At 41.6% G+C, this 20,698-nt stretch overlaps 1 protein-coding gene across 3 annotated transcripts in view; it reads left to right on the top strand.

The window, feature by feature from the left end:
* Positions 322–20,698, top strand: part of RBBP5 (RB binding protein 5, histone lysine methyltransferase complex subunit) — a 40,677-nt gene continuing 20,300 nt past the window's right edge. For all 3 annotated transcript variants that reach the window (XM_005690395.3, XM_018060041.1, XM_005690394.3), the window contains exons 1-3: positions 322–489; positions 16,657–16,682; positions 17,494–17,666. In XM_005690395.3, the coding sequence (XP_005690452.1) occupies positions 471–489; positions 16,657–16,682; positions 17,494–17,666 (218 nt within the window). In that variant the 5' untranslated portion in view covers positions 322–470. The remainder of the gene's footprint in view (positions 490–16,656; positions 16,683–17,493; positions 17,667–20,698) is intronic.

Raw genomic sequence — 20,698 nt, 5'->3', positions numbered from 1 at the left:
CCCGCGGGCTCCTTTACTTCAGCGGCGCCCAGCCGGAACCTTTCAGCCGCGGCCGAGGCACCCCGCCGGGACGGCGCGCGGAGCACACAGCAAGGGCGGGTGAGTCGTCTAAGTCAGTGCCTGAACCCTCTAACTCACTTACCTCGAGCCTCAGGGGGACAGCCCCAAATTCTGGCACGTTGGAAAAACCGAGTGAGGACAGCATTTTCGCTCCTTAAAAAATACCACAGTCAAGTGGTTCCGAGGGCGGTCCGTCTTCTTTTTGGTTAGGCATATTCGTGGACAGCCCGCCGGAAACAAAGGCGGAAGCGAGGGCAAGCGGCGGAAGCCGCGGGGTCTTCTGAGGCAGGGAGTCTCCGGGGCCTGCGCCGGCGCTCTGCGGCGCCCCCCACTCGGACGCGGGCTTCGCGGGCGGGCGTGGGCGTGGGTGTCGTCGCTGAGCCGAGGCCGGGCGGCCGGAGTCCTCAGGCATGAACCTCGAGTTGCTGGGTGAGGAGGGCTGTGGCTGGGTCCTGGGGAAGCTTCGGTCCTGGAAAGGAGGGGCCCAGGCGGAGGGGACGCGCCTGCAGCCTCAGGGACCCGGCTCTGGACGGACCTGTGGGCGCCTCGGTCTGGACCGGCGACTGGAGCGGGAAGCCGGGCTTCTGCCCGAGCGGAGCGCGTCGCTCTCCTCGAGCGCGCTTTGCAGTTCAGTGGTGGAACGACAGGGACAGGTAGTTTGCGAGTTACTTTCGAATACAGGGATCCCAGGTGCTGCAGGAGCCCAGAGCAGGAGCAGAGTACGTTGGGGCGGGAACCTGGGAAGGGAGGTGAGGCTCTGAGCACTTGCCAGGGTTTGGTGAAACAGGGGTGCTTAAGAAGGGGAATTTGTGTGTCTTCCAGTAGCAGTGCCTCGTTGAGTAAATGAAAAACTCTCAGAGGCTGCTGACCTGAAGGCGCTAAGCAAGTAAGTCGCACAGTTGGCACTGAAGTCCAGCTGTCTTGACTTTCTGTTTATGTTACTTACCAGGGACGCTGTGTAAAACACTGAGCAGTGAGCTGGAAGGCCGTTTGCTTTTGTCATTCTCTCTGATTCATTTCTTCCCTCAATCTGTTTATAAACTGTAGGTCTTTCTGGGTTTTCATCAGGTAACGTTTAGCATCATAGCCTAAGGATGTCAGGTTTTCAAGAACTTCTAAGTGACTTGCTATGTTTGTTTCTGTTTTTTAAAAAATTAAATTCAGAAGGTACACTGAAGTCCTAAGGACTGTAAAACTTTTTAAGGAATGGTTTTTGCTTTTAAGGGCTTCTCTGGTGGCTGAGTGGTAAAGAATCCGCCTGCAGTGCAGAAGACTCAGGTTCGATCCCTGGGTAGGGCAGATCCCCTGAAGGAAATGACAACTCACTTCAGTATTCTTGCCTGGGAAATGCCAATCCATGGGATCATGAAACAGTCAGACATGACTGGCCACTAAACAGCAGCAGCAAAGGGCTAAGAACGTCTAAAAGAGGGGAGTGAATATCTTTGGGGCAGAGCAAGAAAGGTAATCCAGAAAGGAAAACAAAACCTGTGGAGGATTTGGAGTTTTGAGTGGATATTTAAGACTGGCAAAATGTTGAAAATATTGGGAGGAATGCTTCTTAGGAATATGTTTGAGCTAAGGTGTCAGTGAAATGAATCCTAAAGGTATTTTCCTGCTTGGCCAGGTTGTGGGGACTGTGAATAACGTGAAAAGGTGAAGGGACAGGGTTGTTGCTGTCTGGTCTTTGGAGGCTCTTGAATGCCCAGCTGAGAAGTGTTGCTTTTCAAGGAAAGTAGAGCAGATGCTTTAAAAGGTTTTGACCTGCTAAGTAACTTAGTCAGACCTGTGATTTTTTTTTTTAAAAGGATTTATCTGACAACAGTATGGGGTGGAAGTCTTGGAAGTTGTGAAACCAGCTTGGAGGGCTAGAGTAGATCAGGGATATAGAAGATCTGAACTAGAAAATGGGAAGAAAAGACTTAGAGAATGTAGAGTTGACAGTTTGAAAATTGATTGCATATCGTGGTGGTGGTGGTGGTGGTGCTGGTCGTGAGAAAGAGTGAAGTGAAAAATAACGGGAATTGATAGTGGTGCTATTCATAAACATTTAAGAATATCTGGAAAAGACAATTAACATTGGGTATGTCAAGTGTTGACCTGGGATTTAGGGGAGAGGTTTGTATTTATGAGACAGATTTATAATACTCCTCAGTTTAGTTCAGTCGCTCAGTCGTGTCCAACTCTTTGCGACTCCATGAATCGCAGCACGCCAGGCCTCCCTGTCCATCACCAACTCCCAGAGTTCACCCAAACTCATGTCCATCGAGTCGGTGATGCCATCCAGCCATCTCATCCTCTGTCGTCCCCTTCTCCTCCTGCCCCCAATTCCCCCCAGCATCAGTCTTTTCCAATGAGTCAACTCTTCGCATGAGGTGGCCAAAGTACTGGAGTTTCAGCTTTAGCATCAGTCCTTCCAAAGAAATCCCAGGGCTGATCTCCTTTAGAATGGACTGGTTGGATCTCCTTGCAGTCCAAGGGACTCTCAAGAGTCTTCTCCAACACCACAGTTCAAAAGCATCAATTCTTCGGCGCTCAGCTTTCTTCACAGTCCAACTTGTACATCCATACATGAGCACAGGAAAAACCATAGCCTTGACTAGACGGACCTTTGTTGGCACAGTAATGTCTCTGTTTTTAAATATGCTATCTAGGTTGGTCATAACTTTCCTTCCAAGGAGTAAGCATTTTTTAATTTCATGGCTGCAGTCACCATCTGCAGTGATTTTGGAGCCCCCCAAAATAAAGTCTGACACTGTTTCCACTGTTTCCCCATCTATTTCCCATGAAGTGATGGGACCAGATGCCATGATCTTCGTTTTCTGAATGTTGAGCTTTAAGCCAACTTTTTCACTCTCCTCCACTTTCATCAAGAGCCTTTTTAGTTCCTCTTCACTTTGTGCCATAAGGGTGGTGTCAATACTCCTACAGATAAGCCAATCAAAACCTTGTGGGTAGATAATAAGACCCAGGGAGAAAGTGGGAGGGGAAGAAAAGGAAACTGCGGAGGACAGATTCTTGGATGGTAATCAATATCTCAAGGGTAAGAGGAGGAATAAATGATAATATATCAGCTAACGGTTACATACGTACTGCTTACTGTGAGCTCGGCCTCATTTCAAGTGCTTTTCATAAATGTATTCATTAGAGGTAAAAGAATATGGGTTAGTGTGGCATCTTCCACAGAAGCAATTGTGGAGCAATTGAGGCTCAGAGCTGAGAAAGGGCTACTCACTTTTTGGGCAACTTGGGACTCCTTAGCAACTTGAACAGAAACTAATTACAATTTAGGAAGATGTGGGAGATGGACTGGAGGCAGAGTTGATTCTTGTTTTTAAAAACTTGGGGATGGAGGAGAAGTGATAGGCGCATACCTTGAAAGAGAGCAGAGTCATAGGACGGAGTTTTCATGTATGGTACAGAAGTTTCATGCAGGTAAAACTTAGCAAGGAACGTTAGCATTGGAAAGTTAGTTTAAAAGACTGACTGGACTCAAAAGATATAATTCTCTACGGGAATGACTGAACTTTTTACAGTGAGAAAGTTAATTATTGCAGATGAAAAGGAGGAAGGAACAGAAGTGATGTGATTGTGGGAGCGTACTAAAGCATGTCTGGCCAGGTAAGGGAAGGGAATGATAGTGTGTTCTTAATATGGACTCTCAAACACTTTCACCTCTGCAACCACTTTCTTTCTTTAAAAAGGATTTATTTATTTATTGGGCTCTGCTGGGTCTTAGTGGCAGCGTGTGGGATCTAGTTTCCTGGGCAGGGTTCAGACCCAGCCCCCCTGCATTGGGTGCACTGAGTCTTAGCCACTGAAGCCTTACCGTGTGTTAGGCAGTATGCGCTGGAGATAAAATTTAAGTAAGAGTTTCTCAAACTTAAGTCAACTCACAGTAAGAAATATATTTTGACATAACCCATTATATATACATGTAACTAAGTTTCTCAGAATGATACTGATTGTTGTTTTGCTCAGTGGCCTCTGGTATCTTCTGTTCTCATCTATTAAAGAACTTGTGTGGCTCACTGAGTAATTTATCCATTTGTGGTGGATTGGGTCCTAATGTTTGATAAACCCTGAAGTAAGGTACAGTTTCTGCCCTGGATAGGCACGTAGAACTGGTAGGAGAGGACTTCCTTGTAGCTCACACGGTATAGGGTCAGCCTGTGATGCAGGAGGCCAGGGTTCAGTCCCCGGGTTAGGGAGATTCTGTGGAGACGGGAACGGCACTCCACTTCGGTATTCTTGCCTGGAGAAGTCCATGGACAGAGAAGCCTGGTGGGCTGCAGGCCATAGGATCGCAAACAGCTGGACATGACTGAGCGACTAAGGCAGATGCAGGAGGAGAGGGATGTAAACAAATGACCATGATAAGGAAGGAGAAGGCAGTGGCACCCCACTCCAGTACTCTTGCCTGGAAAATCCAGGAGGAGCCAGGTGGGCTATAGTCCATGGGGTCGCTAAGAGTCGGACACGACTGAGCAACTTCACTTTCACTTTCATGCATTGGAGAAGGAAATGGCAACCCACTCCAGTGTTGTTGCCTGGAGAATCCCAGGGACGGGGGAGCCTGGTGGGCTGCCGTCTATGGGGTCACACAGAGTCGGACACGACTGAAGTGACTTAGCAGTTAGCAGCATGATAAGGAACCACAATTAAAGGTAGGAATCCATTATGGGAATCCAGCTGAAAGAGCAGTTAATTCTGCGTTGTTGGGGCGGCAGTGGAATTTTGGGATGATTTTATAGCAGAAGCGTTATTTAAGTCACAGTAAGGATGGACTAGGATTTTTCCAAAGGGAAAAGATGATGCAGGTGATGACCGGTGCAGAGAACAGTGGGGGCAAGCTTGAGGCATGGACATGTGGTGAATACTCAAGTGCTGGTAGCTTACAGCTGGTGCTTAGGGTGGATTATGCAAGATTCTGCCCAGGTGCTAATGGGGAGTTAGTCACAGATAAAATGGTAAATACTGGTAGGGGCCAGATTATTGCCTTCTAAAATTGTGCTTAGGAGTTTAGTATATTGTTTATTTTAGCAGGGGAGATTTTTGAGCAGGTAAGTGATGTGGTGAGATTTGGGGCTTAGAAAACAGGCTGCCTGTAGCAGCTGTGTTAAGGATTGATAATGGAGGCCAGACTGGAGCCAGGGAAATGTAATTACAGCAGCCGTGGCGCCAGATTAGCTCGCGGTATCAGTTATTTAGCCACCTGCAAATTGCATTTCTCTAGAAAGAAATGGTGCTGACTCTTGTCATCACCTGTTAGATTGAGGAAGTGGAATGGAAACTGCTACTCTGGACCTAACTTAGAGTAGGAAAGAATTAGGTGGCAAGTCAAAAATACTTCCAGTGGGGCAAAAGGACCATGAAATTTTAGAGTTCCTGCTACCAAGTTTTCTAAAGAGGAAGATGTTCAGCAGTTTAGGGAGTAGGTATTATTCCGTGTCATCAGACTGGGAGAAAGAAGTCTCTAAAGACCTAGAAAGCAAAAAGGCAGTTTGGAGAAAGCATTGTAACTAGAAAAAAAAGAGGAGGCCCCTGCGGGAACTGGTGTGCTCACACTGCAAGCAGTCTAAACTCAGATTCTCAGAAAGAGAAGGGTGTGTTGCTGAAAGTGCGTGTATGAGGGTGACACCAGCTTTATTTTTAATCATTGGCATGCAGTTGCCCGGCCCCAGCTTTTAGGACTCGTGCCAGCAGGGGCTTCCTTGGTGATCCGGGGGCTGAGACCTCACCTTCCAGTGCAGGGGTTACAGGCTCAGTCCCTGCTCAGGCAGCTGAGAGTCCACCTGCCTCTGACCCGAAAAACCAAACAGACAGTGGTCCGCATCGAAAAAAGAAGAATTGTGGGTAATAATGTAAAAAAAAGTTTCAGGAAAGCTAATGTGATCAAAGGCCAATATGTGGAGTGTGAAGGCAAGGAGAATGGGGGGCAGCAGGGCAAATGAAGTGATTACTGGACGTTGCAAAGGCAAGTCCTTCACAGGGAGAGATTTCGGTAGGTCACTTAGCTCACTGCTCTTGTTTGAATTACATTCCTTGGCCTTGAAGGAACTTGCACGTGAAATAATGTTGAGGATCTTTGTGTTTTGGGGAGAGAAAAGACATGCAGAAATAAAGGAGATGGGCAAAATTCTGACTTTGTAATAAAGGACAGGTGAGGTTTGTAAATCATAGACTAGTAACCTTGAGGTCAAATTTGGGCAAGTTTCTAGATTATAGTGCACCAGGTTTCTTGGCAGGGTTCCAGTTTTGCCAGTTTTAATTTAGCTGTGAAATGGATTATGATAGTACTCACTTAATAGTGAATGGAGAGGATTGGATGAGACAGCATACAGAAAATCTTAGTAGAGTTTGACACAAGCATTTAGTAAGGGTAGCTGCTAATGATAAATGCAAGTTTGAGCACTTGAAAGAAATGATAAGCCAGCATGAGTTCACGTCTAGAAAACTCGTTAAATTTCTTTATGCTTTTCAAATTAACATATACGGTAAATATTTATCACAGCAGTGCAAACAGTTGTAGTGTTTAGTCGCTAAATCATTTCTGCCTCTGCGACCCCATCGACTGTAGCCCACCAGGCTCCTCCGTCCATGGAATTCTCCAGGCCAGGATACTGGAAGGGGTTGCCATTTCCTTCTCTGGGGGATCTTTCCAACCCAGCGATCAAACGCACGTCCCCTGCATTTGCAGGCAGACTCTTTAACACTGACCCGGGGAAGCCTGTTCCTACACGTTAGGAGATGACAGAGCTAATGGTTTCTAATGCATTCGTGTTAGATGCACGCTCATGGTGCAGAAGTTTAACTATAAGTGCTTATTTATTTGCTCATGTCTTTATTTGCCGTGGCATGCGGGATCTTCATTCCCCGCCAGGGATCGAGCGTATGTCCTCCGCGGGAGGTGTGGAGTCCTAACTGCTGAGCCACCAGAGAATGCACGATAAATGTTTATTTTTTTATAGGTGGTCTTTTTTCCCCCCTGCCTCCTCCTTCCTTTGATGATAATCCCATGTATCTCCTTCCATATTTTTCTCTCTGCCTGTTCGTATGTGTGTATATACACATGTTAACAGAAAAATGAGACTGAATTATATATACTTTGTGTCTTTTTTCCCTTCAGTAGCACAAATCAAAGTTTTCAAGAGAATTAGTGTAATTTATCCATTTTTCCCTGGGAAGTCCCATGGACCGAGGAGCCTGGCGGGTCACAAAAGAGTTGGACACGACTTAGTGACAGCGCGACAGCAGTCCGTCTTTGAGTACAGCAGCTCATTCATTCCACTAATAATACCAGGCGTTTACCTTGTTTCCAGTTGGTGGGCAGGAGTTGGTTTTGGGGTTTTTTTTTTTTTTTGCAATCAAGAGCAATACTTTAAAAACCCTTGTCCTTGTGTACCATTGTTGTATTTCAGTTTCCAGTTGTAGGATTATTGAGATGAGGGATATTTTTGCTTTTAATAGATGCTGTCAGAGTCCTTTTCCAAATGGCTGTAACAATTCTCATTTTTATATAGACGGTGACTGAAAATATTCCTTTACTCACATTTCCGCCCCCAGCAAGTGCTCTGTCTCTAAATTTTCCCGTCTGATGGATGAAAGTGGCACCTCATTTTTCACTTGATTTACACTTCTCTGAACTTGATGTTTTCCTTTGTTTAGAGGCCCTCTTATTTCTTCCTGTTTATTCATATCCTTTAGCTTTTTTTCTGATTGTTTTTCCTTATTGTTGCATAGACTTGCTTTATAGTATAGATACCAACTCTTGTCCGTCATCTACATTGCCAGTTTTTGTAAATCTTTTGTTTATGGGAACTTGTGCCATGTAAAATGTTCAGTTTTTATATAATCAGATGTATTTCTCTCTTTCTTTTGGTTTTCTAATTTTGTTAAGGTCTTCCCCACCCTATATTATACATGGAATCTCTAAGATTTCTGATTTTAAAAATCACTAATTTACCTGAAATTAATTTTTATATGTGATACGAGAGAGGAATCGGAGCTGTTTTTTCTCTCAGATGGATAGTTAGTTGTCCATCCATATAAAATAAATTCTCCACTAAATTGAAATGTCATTTTTATCATATACCAGCAGCCTTGCAATTCATTTAGAATTGCTTCTACATTTGTCTTTAATCCATCTGGAATTGCATAAAATTTATTAGTTTTTGGAGAAAGCCAAAGCTTTTCTATCCCAGAATGCATTGTAGATTGCCTTTTCACTTATTCATATTTTACAGTCTTAACTAAGATTTTTTAGTTTTCTTCTTTGTACATGGTATGTCTTATTACATTTTCCCTTAAATATTTATGTTTCTAACCACTGTGAATGGAATTTCTCCCTTTATTTTCATTTCTGGATATTAATTGCCAATGTAGAGAAAAGCTATTAACGTTTGAATGTTTTCCTGATACAAAACCACTTTGCCTTATTTTCTTACTAATTTGGTGTGTTTTTTTTTTTAATTAACATTTCTTCTGTTTTTTAGATAGTGATGCCAGAAAAGAGAAATAGTGTTATTTCCTACATTAATGTTTAAACCAGTTGTTTCATTTTTTTATTCCATTGGCTATTATTAGAATGAGCTGCTGAGTTTTAGCAAATTTGTTTTTCAATATCTACTCATAGGACTGTATGACTTAGACATTCTTGACCGGGGACATACATTCGAATGCATTGCGCTGTTGTTTCTTCCTTTGGAATGAGTTTGGGTGGGCCTGTCCCCCCCGCCCCCGCTGCCCCGACTTAGACATTCTTGACCGGGGACATACATTCGAATGCATTGAATGAGTTTGGGTGGGCCTGTCCCCCGCCCCCGCCGCCCCGACTTAGACATTCTTGCCCGGGGACATACATTCGACCACGCTCTGCTGCTGCTGTTCCTTTGGAGTGAGTTTGATGGGCCTGCTCCTCCCCGGCCTTGCTCCCCTTGCTGTGTGCCATTATGCCTTCTTATATGGTAGAATAATAAACTCCAGATTTTTTGTGTTTAGAATTTGATTATAGTTATTTACGTTGCTAGAAATTACTTTTCTGTAGAATTTATAGATGATTCATAAACCTTGTACCATTTATGTTCTTAAGTGAAAGAGACTTGTTTTCTTTTCCACCCGTCTCTATCAGATTTTGTTACTAGTTGTGTTGGTTTTGTAAGACACTACTCTGCATTTTTTCTGCTTAGAAATAGCTTGGATAACATTATAATTATTTGTGCCTTGAGATTTAGGAGGAATAAACCATTAAAAAAAAACCATATGGCTCCTAAACATATGGGCCTGCTGTCCTTTTCTTAATATTAAACATTGAAAAACTTTTTATTTTAATGACAGGTCTTTAACAACATTTAGGTGTGTTCTTTCCTCATTGATCCAGTCAAGAATTTTTCTTCTGTAATCAGTTTTGGAAATATGTCTTTTGTTGTAAGAGTCATTCATGTTTTTTGAATTATCAAGTATATTATGAAGTTAAATCCGACTAGGGTTTATTTCTCCTTGGCAGCTATATTTGGGCATCTTTTTTCCTCCGCTCCATAGTTTTTAAAACCAAGCCCAAGAATCTAATCAGAACAGAATGTTAAATGTTAGGTGGTGGGAGATGGAGAATGTAACAATGGCCTTAAACCTCTGGGGAAGTGGCTTTGTGCTGCCATAACCCTGCTTGACAAATTCTTGCTCAGGCTCCTCACCCAGAATGGCCCAGATGAACTTAGTCTTTTTATATCACTTTCTCTTTGTGTTCCTTTAGATGCCTTGTTATCATCCTGTTAACTAGGATGACCCTCAAAAAGGCTTCCCAGGTAGCGCTAGTAGTGAAGAACCTGCCTGCCAATGCAGTGTATCCCTGGGCTGGGAAGATCCCCTGGAGACGGATCCAGTCTTCTTGCCTGGAGAATCCCATGGGCGAGGGGAGCATCGCGGGCTGCGGTCCATAGAGTCGCAAAGAGTTGGATATGACTGAAGTGACTTAGCACACAGACCTTCTAAAAGGGGGAAAAAACCATCCGGTGCATGAAACAAAAGTAGGAAATCAGGAGTCGTCTGTGCTGAAGCATGGTCATACGTTAAGATGGCCTGAGGGTTCTGGATTCTCTGGGAGTCTTTTTGTTGTTGTTTCCGACCGCGCTGCATGGCTTTCAGGATGGCAGTTCCAGGACCAGGGGAGGGACCTGTGCCCCCTGCAGTGGAAGCGCTGAGTCAGCATCACGGGACCCCGAGGGAGGTCCTTTCAGGATCTTGAATATGGCTTTCCTTTCTCTGAACACAGCCAGTTATGCTCTGCTCCTTCCTGAGGGCTTCATATTTGAAGATTGTGGTTTTCTGTGTTGTTTTTAATTTTTAAATGACTATTCCTTTTTTCTCTTAATCATGTGAATATAGATCTCTATTATTGCTTTGGAAAGATACAGGATATTTTGTTCATCAGTTCAGTTCAGTCGCTCAGTCTTGTCGGATTCTTTGCAACTCCATGAGCTGCAGCACGCCAGGCCTCCCTGTCCATCACCAACTCCTAGAGCTTGTTCAGACTCATGTCCATCAAGTCAGTTTTGCCATCCAACCATCTTATCTTCTGTCATCCCCTTCTCCTCCTGCCCTCAATCTTTCCCAGCATCAGGGTCTTTTCCAGTGAGTCAACTCTTTGCAAGAGGTGGGCAAAGTATTGGAGTTTCAGCTTCAACATTAGACCTTCCAATGAACACCCAGGACTGATTACCTTTAGGATGGTCTGGTTGGATCTCCTTACAGTCCAAGGGACTCTCAGGAGTCCTGTCCAACACCACAGTTCAAAAGCATCAATTCTTCGGCGCTCAGCTTTCTTCACAGTCCAACTCTCACATCCGTACATGACCATTGGAAAACCATAGCCTTGACTAGGTGGACCTTTGTTGGCAAAGTAAGGTCTCTGCTTTTCAATATGCTATCTAGGTTGGTCATAACTTTTCTTCCAAGGAGTAAGCGTCTTTTAATTTCATGGCTGCAATCACCATCTGCAGTGATTTTGGAGCCCCCCAAAATAAAGTCTGACACTGTTCCCACTGTTTCCCCATCTATTTCCCATGAAGTGATAGGACCAGATGCCATGATCTTCATTTTCTGAATGTTGAGCTTTAAGCCCACTTTTTCACTCTCCTCTTTCGCTTTCATCAAGAGGCTTTTTAGTTCCTCTTTACTTTCTGCCATAAGGGTGGTGTCATCTGCATATCTGAGGTGATTGAGATTTCTCCCGGCAATCTTGATTCCAGCTTGTGCTTCTTCCAGCCCAGCGTTTCTCATGATGTACTCTGCATAGAAATTAAATAAGCAGGGTGACAATATACAGCCTTGACGTACTCCTTTTCCTATTTGGAACCAGTCTATTGTTCCGTGTCCAGTTCTAACTGTTGCTACCTGACCTGCATACAGGTTTTTCAGGAGGCAGGTCAGGTGGTCTGATATTCCCATCTCTTTCAGAATTTTCCACAGTTTATTGTGATCCACACAGTCAAAGGCTTTAGCATAGTCAATAAAGCAGAAATAGATGTTTTTCTGGAACTCTTTTGCTTTTTCCATGATCCAGCAGATGTTGGCAATTTGATCTCTGGTTCCTCTGCCTTTTCTAAAACCAGCTTGAACATCTGGAAGTTCACAGTTCACGTATTGCTGAAGCCTGGCTTGGAGAATTTTGAGCATTACTTTACTAGCATGTGAGATGAGTGCAATTGTGTGGTAGTTTGAGCATTCTTTGGCATTGCCTTTCTTTGGGATTGGAATGAAACCTGACCTTTTCCAGTCCTGTGGCCACTGCTGAGTTTTCCAAAGTTGCTGGCATATTGAGTGCAGCACTTTCACAGCATCATCTTTAAGGATTTGAAATAGCTCCACTGGAATTCCATCACCTCCACTAGCTTTGTTCATAGTGATGCTTTCTAAGGCCCACTTGACTTCACATTCCAGGATGTCTGGCTCTAGGTAGTGATCACACTATCGTGATTATCTGAGTCATGAAGATCTTTTTTGTACAGTTCTATGTATTTTTGCCACCTCTTCTTAATATCTTCTGCTTCTGTTAGATCCATACTATTTCTGTCCTTTATTGAGCCCATCTGTGCATGAAATGTTCCCTTGGTAGCTCTGATTTTCTTGAAGAGATCTCTAGTCTTTCCCATTCTACTGTTTTCCTCTATTTCTTTGCATTGATCGCTGAGGAAGGCTTTCTTATCTCTCCTTGCTATTCTTTGGAACTGTGCATTCAAATTGGTATATGTTTCCTTTTCTCCTTTGTTTTTTTGCCTCTCTTCTTTTCACAGCTATTTGTAAGGCCTCCTCAGACAGCCATTTTGCTTTTTTGCATTTCTTTTCCATGGGGATGGTCTTGATCCCTGTCTCCTGTACAATGTCACGAACCTCTGTCCATAGTTCATCAGGCACTCTATCAGATCTAGTCCCTTAAATCTATTTCTCACTTCCATTGTGTAATCATAAGGGATTTGATTTAGGTCAAACCTGAATGGTTTAGTGGTTTTCCCCACTTTCTCCAGTTTAAGGCTGAATTTGGCAGTAAGGAGTTCATGATCTGAGACACAGTTCCTGGTCTTGTTTTTACTGAATGTATAGAGCTTCTCCATCTTTGGCTGCAAAGAATATAATTAATCTGATTTCGGTGTTGGCCATCTGGTGATGTCCATGTGTAAAGTCTCCTCTTGTTCATAATGCATATTAATGTAATACATATATTATGCGTATTAGGTTGGTACAAATGTAATTGCGATTTCAGACCGTGAAGTTTAAATCATTATAACTAGGCTCAAATACATCTTTATTAATCAAAATAGGAACCATTACAATCACAGTTTTGCCAATGAGAAATAAGATTGTTTATTCCTGTGGCGTAAAAATCCATGCTTTGGTATTTGATGGACTCTTGGAAAGCTTTTTCTGCCTACTGCTGGTTGTGGAAGTGTTTTCCCTACAAAAAGTTGTTCAGATACTTGCAGAAGTGGTAGTGGGTTGGTGGGAAGTTGGTGAATATGACTGATGAGGCAAAGCTTTGTAGCCCAATTCATTCAGCTTTTGAAGCGTTGGTTGTGTGATGTGCGATCAAGCCTTGTCATGGAGAAGAATTGGGTCCTTTCTGTTGACCAGTGCCAGCTTCCAGCTTGGAGTGTCTGGTGCGTCTCGATGGTTTGCTGAGCACACTTCTCAGATGTGATGGCTTCCCCAGGATTCAGAAAGCTGCAGTGGATCAGAGGGGCAGGAGACAACCAGACAGCGGCCATGACCTCTTTGGGTGCAGGTTGGTCTTGGGAAGTGCTTTGGAGCTGCTTCTCAGTCCAGCCTGACCGTTGCCCGTTGTCCTTTGAAATCCACTTTTTATTGCACATCACAGTTCGAGAAATGGTTTGTTGTTGTGTAGAGTAAGAGAAGACAGCAAAGTGATTGTATTTTATTTGCAGTCCTCTTATGAGGCTGCAAGAAGCTTGTCAAGCCGTTCTATCTTTCCTATTCACTTCAAATGCTGGCCGACTGTCATTGTCAAGCTCTTTGGCAACTTCCGCTTCGATGACCCTCTGAATCAGTGCCTGTCAGCTCCCAGTGGCCCGCCACTGTGCTCCTCCTCTTCAAGGCTCTCATCTCCGCTTGCAAAACTTAGAGCACCGCTGGCATTGTATGTCCGCCAGTAGTTCCTGGGCCAGATGGACTGTTGCTGTTGTGAGTTGTCTTTGCTGCTTTATGAACTTGAATGAGAAAATTGCTAGAATTTACTTTTTGTCCAGCATCATTTCCCAAGTTTAAAATAAATATAAAATAAACAGCAAGTGATGTCATTAGCAACAAACAAAACGAGAAATGTGCATTAGAATGGTGTATGACGTAGCCGTATTTAAGAATGTATTCCAGTATCACATGCAAGGTTCAGCAGTTCCAAACTGCAGTTACTTTTGCACCAACCTAGTAGCATTTTATTTAGGAAACCTTAACTATGTTAATATTTTTATAAGCATACAGAAATATATGGAAGCTTTTACCTTGGTGAGTGGGAGTGAAAGTCGCTCAGTTGTGTCCAACTCTTCGTGACTCCATGGAATTCTCCAGGCCAGAATACTGGAGTGGTACCCATTCCCTTCTCCAGGGGATCTTCCCAACCCAGAGATCAAACCCATGTCTCCCGCATTGCAGGCGGATTCTTTGCCAGCTGAGCCACAAGGGAAGCCCAGGAATACTGGAGTGGGTAGCCTATCCCTTCTCCAGCAGATCTCCCTGACCCAGGAATTGAATTGGGGAGTTGCAAGGAGGAAACCATCATTTTTTAATTACACATATTTGTATTACTTACATGTATTACTTCAGTAATTTTAAAAAGATTTTTTCAAAAAAAGCCTATCTTGATCTGGTTTCAGCTTTTCATTTCATTGTTGTCTTTAATATTTGAATGCAATCACACTAAAGTATTAGATGAATCAAAATGATCGCCTTTCTTGGCGGGGGGGCAGTTGTTCAGCTTCATACTCGTCTTTTAGTTTTCTTAATTTTAAGGCCTGATTTCTTTTGACTAGTTTTAATGTTTTCATTGTTTAGATTTCTATTAATTTTTATAAAGGATAAAATGTAGTAAAATTTATTTTCAGATGTTTAAAAATCAGACGTCTATTTTAAAAAATTGAAGTACAGTTGATTTAAAACATGAGTTAGTTTCAGGTATACGACATAGTGATTCAATGTTTTTATAGATTATACTCCATTTAAAGTTATTATAAAGTGTTGGTTATATTCCCCATGCTGTACAGTATATCCTTAGAGTTTGTTTATTTTATGCGTAATAGTCTGTACCTCTCTCCCTGTCCTCTGTCCCTCTCTCTCTCCACTGGTAACAAATGGCAGCATCTCATTCTTTTTTATGCTTGAGAAATATATGATCAGTTATATAAATATATATGTATATACATACACACACATCCATATATATGCACACTTTCTGTAGCATTTTATTCTTTTTTATGCCTGAGAAATTTATTATCAGTTATATAAATAATGTATGTATATACATACACACACATCCATATATATGCACACTTGCCGTAGCTGCTTTACACGTTCATCTGTTGATGGGCAGATAGGTTGCTTCTGTTATCTTGGCTATTATAAATAATGCTGCTGTGAACATTAGGTTGCATGAATCTTTTTGAGTTAGTGTTTTCATTTTCTTCAAATATATACTCAGGAGTGAAATTGCTGGATGATATGGTCAAAAACTAAAAATAGTAGTCTTTTTTTTTTTTTAATGGAATCTTACTTGGATATCCTAAATGTAAACTGCTTTCTTGGAGCTATAGTTCTAAGAGTATAGTTTAAATATCACTGTAATAAAATATTTAGGTAATAACATAAGTAAATATTGATAAAGATGTTGCTGCATTAAACAAACTTCTGACAAGCAGTATCATCATCCTGTAGCTCAAAATGTTATTCAGTTCAGTCCAGTCGCTCAGTAGCGTCCGGCTCTTTGCGACCCCATGGACCGCAGCACGTCACGCCTCCCTGTCCATCACCAACTCCCAGAGTTTACTCAGACTTATGTCCATTGAGTCTGTGATGCCATCCAACCATCCTCTGTCGTCCCCTTCTCCTCCCACCTTCAATCTTTCCCAGCATCAGGGTCTTTTCAGATGAGTCAGCTCTTCGCATCAGGTGTCCAAAGTATTGGAGTTTCAGCTTCAGCATCAGTCCTTCCAGTGAATATTCAGGGTTGATTTCCTTTAGGACTGACTAGTTAGATCTCGTTTCAGTCCAAGGGACTCTCAAGGGTCTTCTCCAGCACCACAGTTCAAAAGCATCAGTTCTTCGACACTCACCTCTCTTTTTAATGCAGCTCTCACATCCATTCATGACTACTGGAAAAACCACAGCAAATGTAATTTTGCCATTTACACATGAGTAATAAACAGTTTTTAGAAAGAATACACTAATGTGTAAATGCCAAATTTAATATAGGAAAGACATTCAGAGATGTGTGTATCAAAATGTTATTTGCTGAAGAAATCAATATAGAGAATTTTGTGTTTAACCAACTACCAAATTATGTTATAGCCTAAGTGCTATTGTTTGGACTGGAGATGAATCCTGTTGGTTGACTGCTGTTAGTGAAGGGTTTGAGAGAGTAGTTGAGATTTAAGATAACTTGACTGATTTGAGCTTTTAAAGTTTGTTATATAAAAGTAACTGTAAAACACACCGTTAAATGTTTACATTAAAAACATTTTAATGAAAAATAACTATTTTCAAACAAAAAATGTTCAGTGAGAAGAGAGGTATTGTTTTGCATTCTTACTATCCTGTTTAATGTTTGCCTGGATAGAAGTTGTCTGGATTCTGTATTCACAGTGTTTCACAGCTTGAATAGCATCAGTAGAACTTATCTGTAAACTTATGAGATAATGAGAGTAAAAAGGCAAGTGCCATGCTGGTATGATAATGAAAATCAGTGTGACCTCAGGGAGCCCCTGCACAAGCCCCAGGTCCCCACCCGCACTCTGCAGGCCGCTCTGTACACGGGGAGCTGTAGGGTTCCTGGTACGTTGCACATGTTCCATCAGCTCTCTCTTTGTTTTGTTGCAGAGTCCTTTGGGCAGAATTATCCAGAGGTAAGAGCATAATATTGTGATTTTAGAAACATGGTAACTTGCTAGCTTTTATGTTTAAGTAGAGTGAAGACTACATTTTCATCTTCTTTTTCTTTGATAATAGAAGCATTAAGTGTGATGATCTTTTGCTAAAAAAATAACTAAAGTTTAATTTTGAACAGGGTGGAACGGAGACAGTCCATATTGGTTGGAAATCTCAATGTTGTAAATCTTATAGTTCATTTCCCTTTAAATTTAAAAAAGACTTTGATTAAAGCATTTTTCACAAACCTGTCACCTGTATGAAAATGTGTTTTTTTGTGTTTTTATAGTTTTGATCAGTTTTTACATATTAATATGTATACTGTAAGTGTGCTTTACTTTTTAAAATGTAAAAATATTTTGTCATACTTGGATTTTTTAAATGGTTTGATATTAATATAAATTTATTTGATTTTCCTAGGGGTGTTGTTTTATTAATAGATTGTCTTTCTTGGAATAAATTTCAAGAACTCTGATTGCTTGATCAATAAGATGACTCTTAGTGAATTCCTGGTTTATTTTGCCTAATTGCCTTCTGGAGAATTTGTATAAAGTCATAGAAGTAATATAAAGGATTGGTCACATCTGTTTCTAACAGTTCTCTTTTAGTTTTTATAAGTATTTCTCCATTTTGGTTAGTTTAATAAATAAAAGAACACACAGAGATTATTTTGGTATACATCATAGTTTAAATTCAAAAGAAGCATCATAGATGTTGGAGAAACTTTTAAGAAACGGTTTGGATATCTGGGAATCACTGTCTGTTTCTTCCCTTCGCTTTAATTTTTAGGAGGCTGATGGGACTTTGGATTGTATCAGCATGGCCCTGACTTGCACCTTTAACAGGTGGGGCACACTGCTTGCAGTTGGCTGTAATGATGGTCGAATCGTCATCTGGGATTTCCTGACAAGAGGCATTGCTAAAATAATTAGTGCACACATTCATCCAGTCTGTTCTTTATGGTAAGGAGTTTTAAAGTTTAATTATTAAATATGAATTAAATTGGGATGAATTGTAACTGTATAATTTGCCAGTCTCGTTAGATGAATTTTAATATTTAAAGTTCCGAGTATTTGGCCATTAGTAACATAATTTCTCATAGCTTGTAGAAGGGTTGAACTCATGCTGATGTTGAGCACTTCTGTGGGGAGAAATCCATTGCAGTGTGGATCAGTGCCAGGCTCTGTCTGAGAATACTGCAGCACTGGAGTGAGACATTTGCAGATTGCAGCTGTAGTCTTATTTGTGATACGGACCTTTTCATTTAGAACAGGAAAATCTTGGTTAGGAGGGAAGCTTGAAAGTTCAGGCGTCCCGCTTGTCCTGTTCTAGAATTGCAGCAGTTGTAGTGATCACAGACATGCCTGTTCCCTCACTGAGCTGTAGTTATTGAGACTTTCTATCAAAAATACTGAGCTGAAATCTGGTTTTAAATAAATTCCCTTTGATTTTATTCTTATTCTCAGGGACTGTTTCTTTCCGAAAATTTTATTTTGGGGCAACACTTCTTTTAAATGAGCTTGGGATCAAAAACACCTTATCTGGTCTAGAGTTGCTAAGCTAACATACTTCCTTTGGCCTAAATATAAGCAGCAGTGGTATTATAAAGCGCTGGTTTGGGAGGAGGCATGAATCCCAGTCTAGGATTGGCCACTAATGAACTAGCAGCTTTGGCCAGAACTTTTCTCTAAAATGTAAAATGAGGGAACTGGCCTGTATAATTTCTTAAGCCCTTTCTAGTTCTTTTGCATTTTATTTCTTTTTTATTATTGTGTTTTTGCAATAAAGATTTAAGTAGATACGTACATTTTTATCAGCTTTATTAAGATATGTATAATTCACATGCTGTAACATCCATCCAACTAAAATGTACATTTCACTTTTTTATATTTTCAGAGTTGTGCAGCTATCATCACAATCTGCCACTTAAATTATTCATATTTTTTATTATGACGTAATAATTAGAAAATTAAAGAAAATACAAATGCAGTACAAAGGAGAAAGACTAATCTTCCGTAGTCTTACCACCCAGATATAACTACTATAAATATTTTGATTTGTTACTATATATTTTTTAAAAGCAAAGTTTGTGTGCCATGTTTTATATTTTGCTTTCTTCCTCGTTAACACCAGACGTTTTCCTACTTGTGTAGCCTTTAAAAACTTTTTTTAATGGCTATGTGTCTTCTGGTAGATAAACCATAATTTGCTTAATCATTTTTTGTTTCTCTGCTATGTAGTATTTATTTAGTCAGTGTCTTTGCACATAAAAGTTTTTCTCTCATACAGTCATTTCTTCAGCAAACATTGAACGTGAATTATGTGCCAGATATTGTTTTACGCATTTAGGGTGAAAGTTAGGGTTTGGGGGAGACAAAAACAAGTACTAAAGGTTTGTAGGTCCTACATAAGAACTACGTTTGAAATTTAGTGGAGGCAAAAGTGCAAAGGAGGAAATAAGCAGTTGTATTGGAGAAGAATAGTGGTCAGAAAAGGCTTCAAAGATAAGGTGATGTCCAACCTCAGACTTGTCAGATGAGTGGGTGTTTCCAGCTCTGCACAGACCAAAGCACGTCACTTGGTACGAGCGTGGTAACAGGAGGAACCGCAGTGGCTCAGATCACTGGATTGTGCTGCGGAAGATGTGGTAAGGGCAGCTGCCAAGGTGAACTGCACTCCGAGGAGCATGTAGGTCTTACCCTGGTGGTACTGTGCAGCCGTTAAAGCTCTGTAGGAAGAAAGGTGATACGGCGCGCTTTTCATTTTAGAAGGATCTCTAGCGCAGCATGTGGGAAAGAGGGTGGCAAACGAAAAGAGGAGTGCCGTGGTCTGGGTTAGAGAGGACGAGGATGGATGCACCAGAAATGCAGCTGAATGGCACAGATGTGAGAGATGGTAGAAATTAGAGGGCATAGGCGTTGATGAGAGAAGGGGTGTGAGTGAAGGAGAGAGGGTAAGCTGATGACCCTTAGGTTTGCTGCTGGGATGGAGGTGTTAGTGTAGGATTTGAGGGAGATGCAGTGAATCAGAGTTCTGTGTCTCCTGTTGCACTTTATTGCACATGGTTATTTCATGAGTATCTGCCCTGGAATGTGGTGAGGGGTGTGGATACGTGCACCTTGTCTGCCATTTCCTGCTGTATTCCCAGCTTCTAGCTTTATGCCTGGCATACAGTAGACGCATGGGTACTTGTTTGGTGAGTGGGATATCTTAGTGAAGATTCTTTGTCACAAAACTTGATTATTAAGAACTTTAAACCATTCAAACAATATATGAGTATATAGAGTAAAAAATGAAAGCCCCTTGTCTACTCCTTGAGGTTTCCACAGGCAAGAATACTGGAGTGGGTTGCCATGCTGTCCTCCAGGGCATCTTCCCAGCCCAGGAATCGAACCCAGGTGTCCCGCACTGCAGGCAGATTCTTTACCATCTGAGCCCCCAGGAAGCCCAAATTAGAGAAAGAAATGTATCTTTTATCTGTAAGATGTGTCTGTATCTCTCACATATATAAAAATATACACACACAAGTAAATGTGTATTTTTTAATGGAAACATTGTTTTATAGCTTCCTCTTCCACTTATTATATGGTAGATGATTTTCTGTGTTGATACGTGTGTGTGTGTACATATGTCTAGTGTTACTTGGTATGTGTGCATCTTAAATATATTGATAGATGAGAGTTAAGGTCAGTAACTGTACACATTTTGCATTTTTCTTTGATCCAGCCTCATTTAGAATATGCTTTATGTATTAATTGTATAATATTTGAACATATTAAGGACTAAGGAAATTTCACCAAGAGGAGTTTTGGATAGGTATAATAGCTGTCTTCAACTATAAAAGAACTGACGTATGCAACACAGAAAAACTGACCTAAGAGCAAGCAGCAGGACTTGTAGATAGTGAGTGGAATTTATAGGGAAACAAATGTTAGCTGAGAATAGAGAAGAGCTCCCAAGCAGAGTGCCTGTGCATGGGGTGGGCTGCCCAGGG

The sequence above is a fragment of the Capra hircus genome, chromosome 16 (assembly GCF_001704415.2).
Source record: "Capra hircus breed San Clemente chromosome 16, ASM170441v1, whole genome shotgun sequence".
Taxonomy (NCBI): domain Eukaryota; kingdom Metazoa; phylum Chordata; class Mammalia; order Artiodactyla; family Bovidae; genus Capra; species Capra hircus.
Note: the sequence above shows the minus strand (reverse complement) of the source record. Positions and strands in the feature narration are given on the sequence as shown.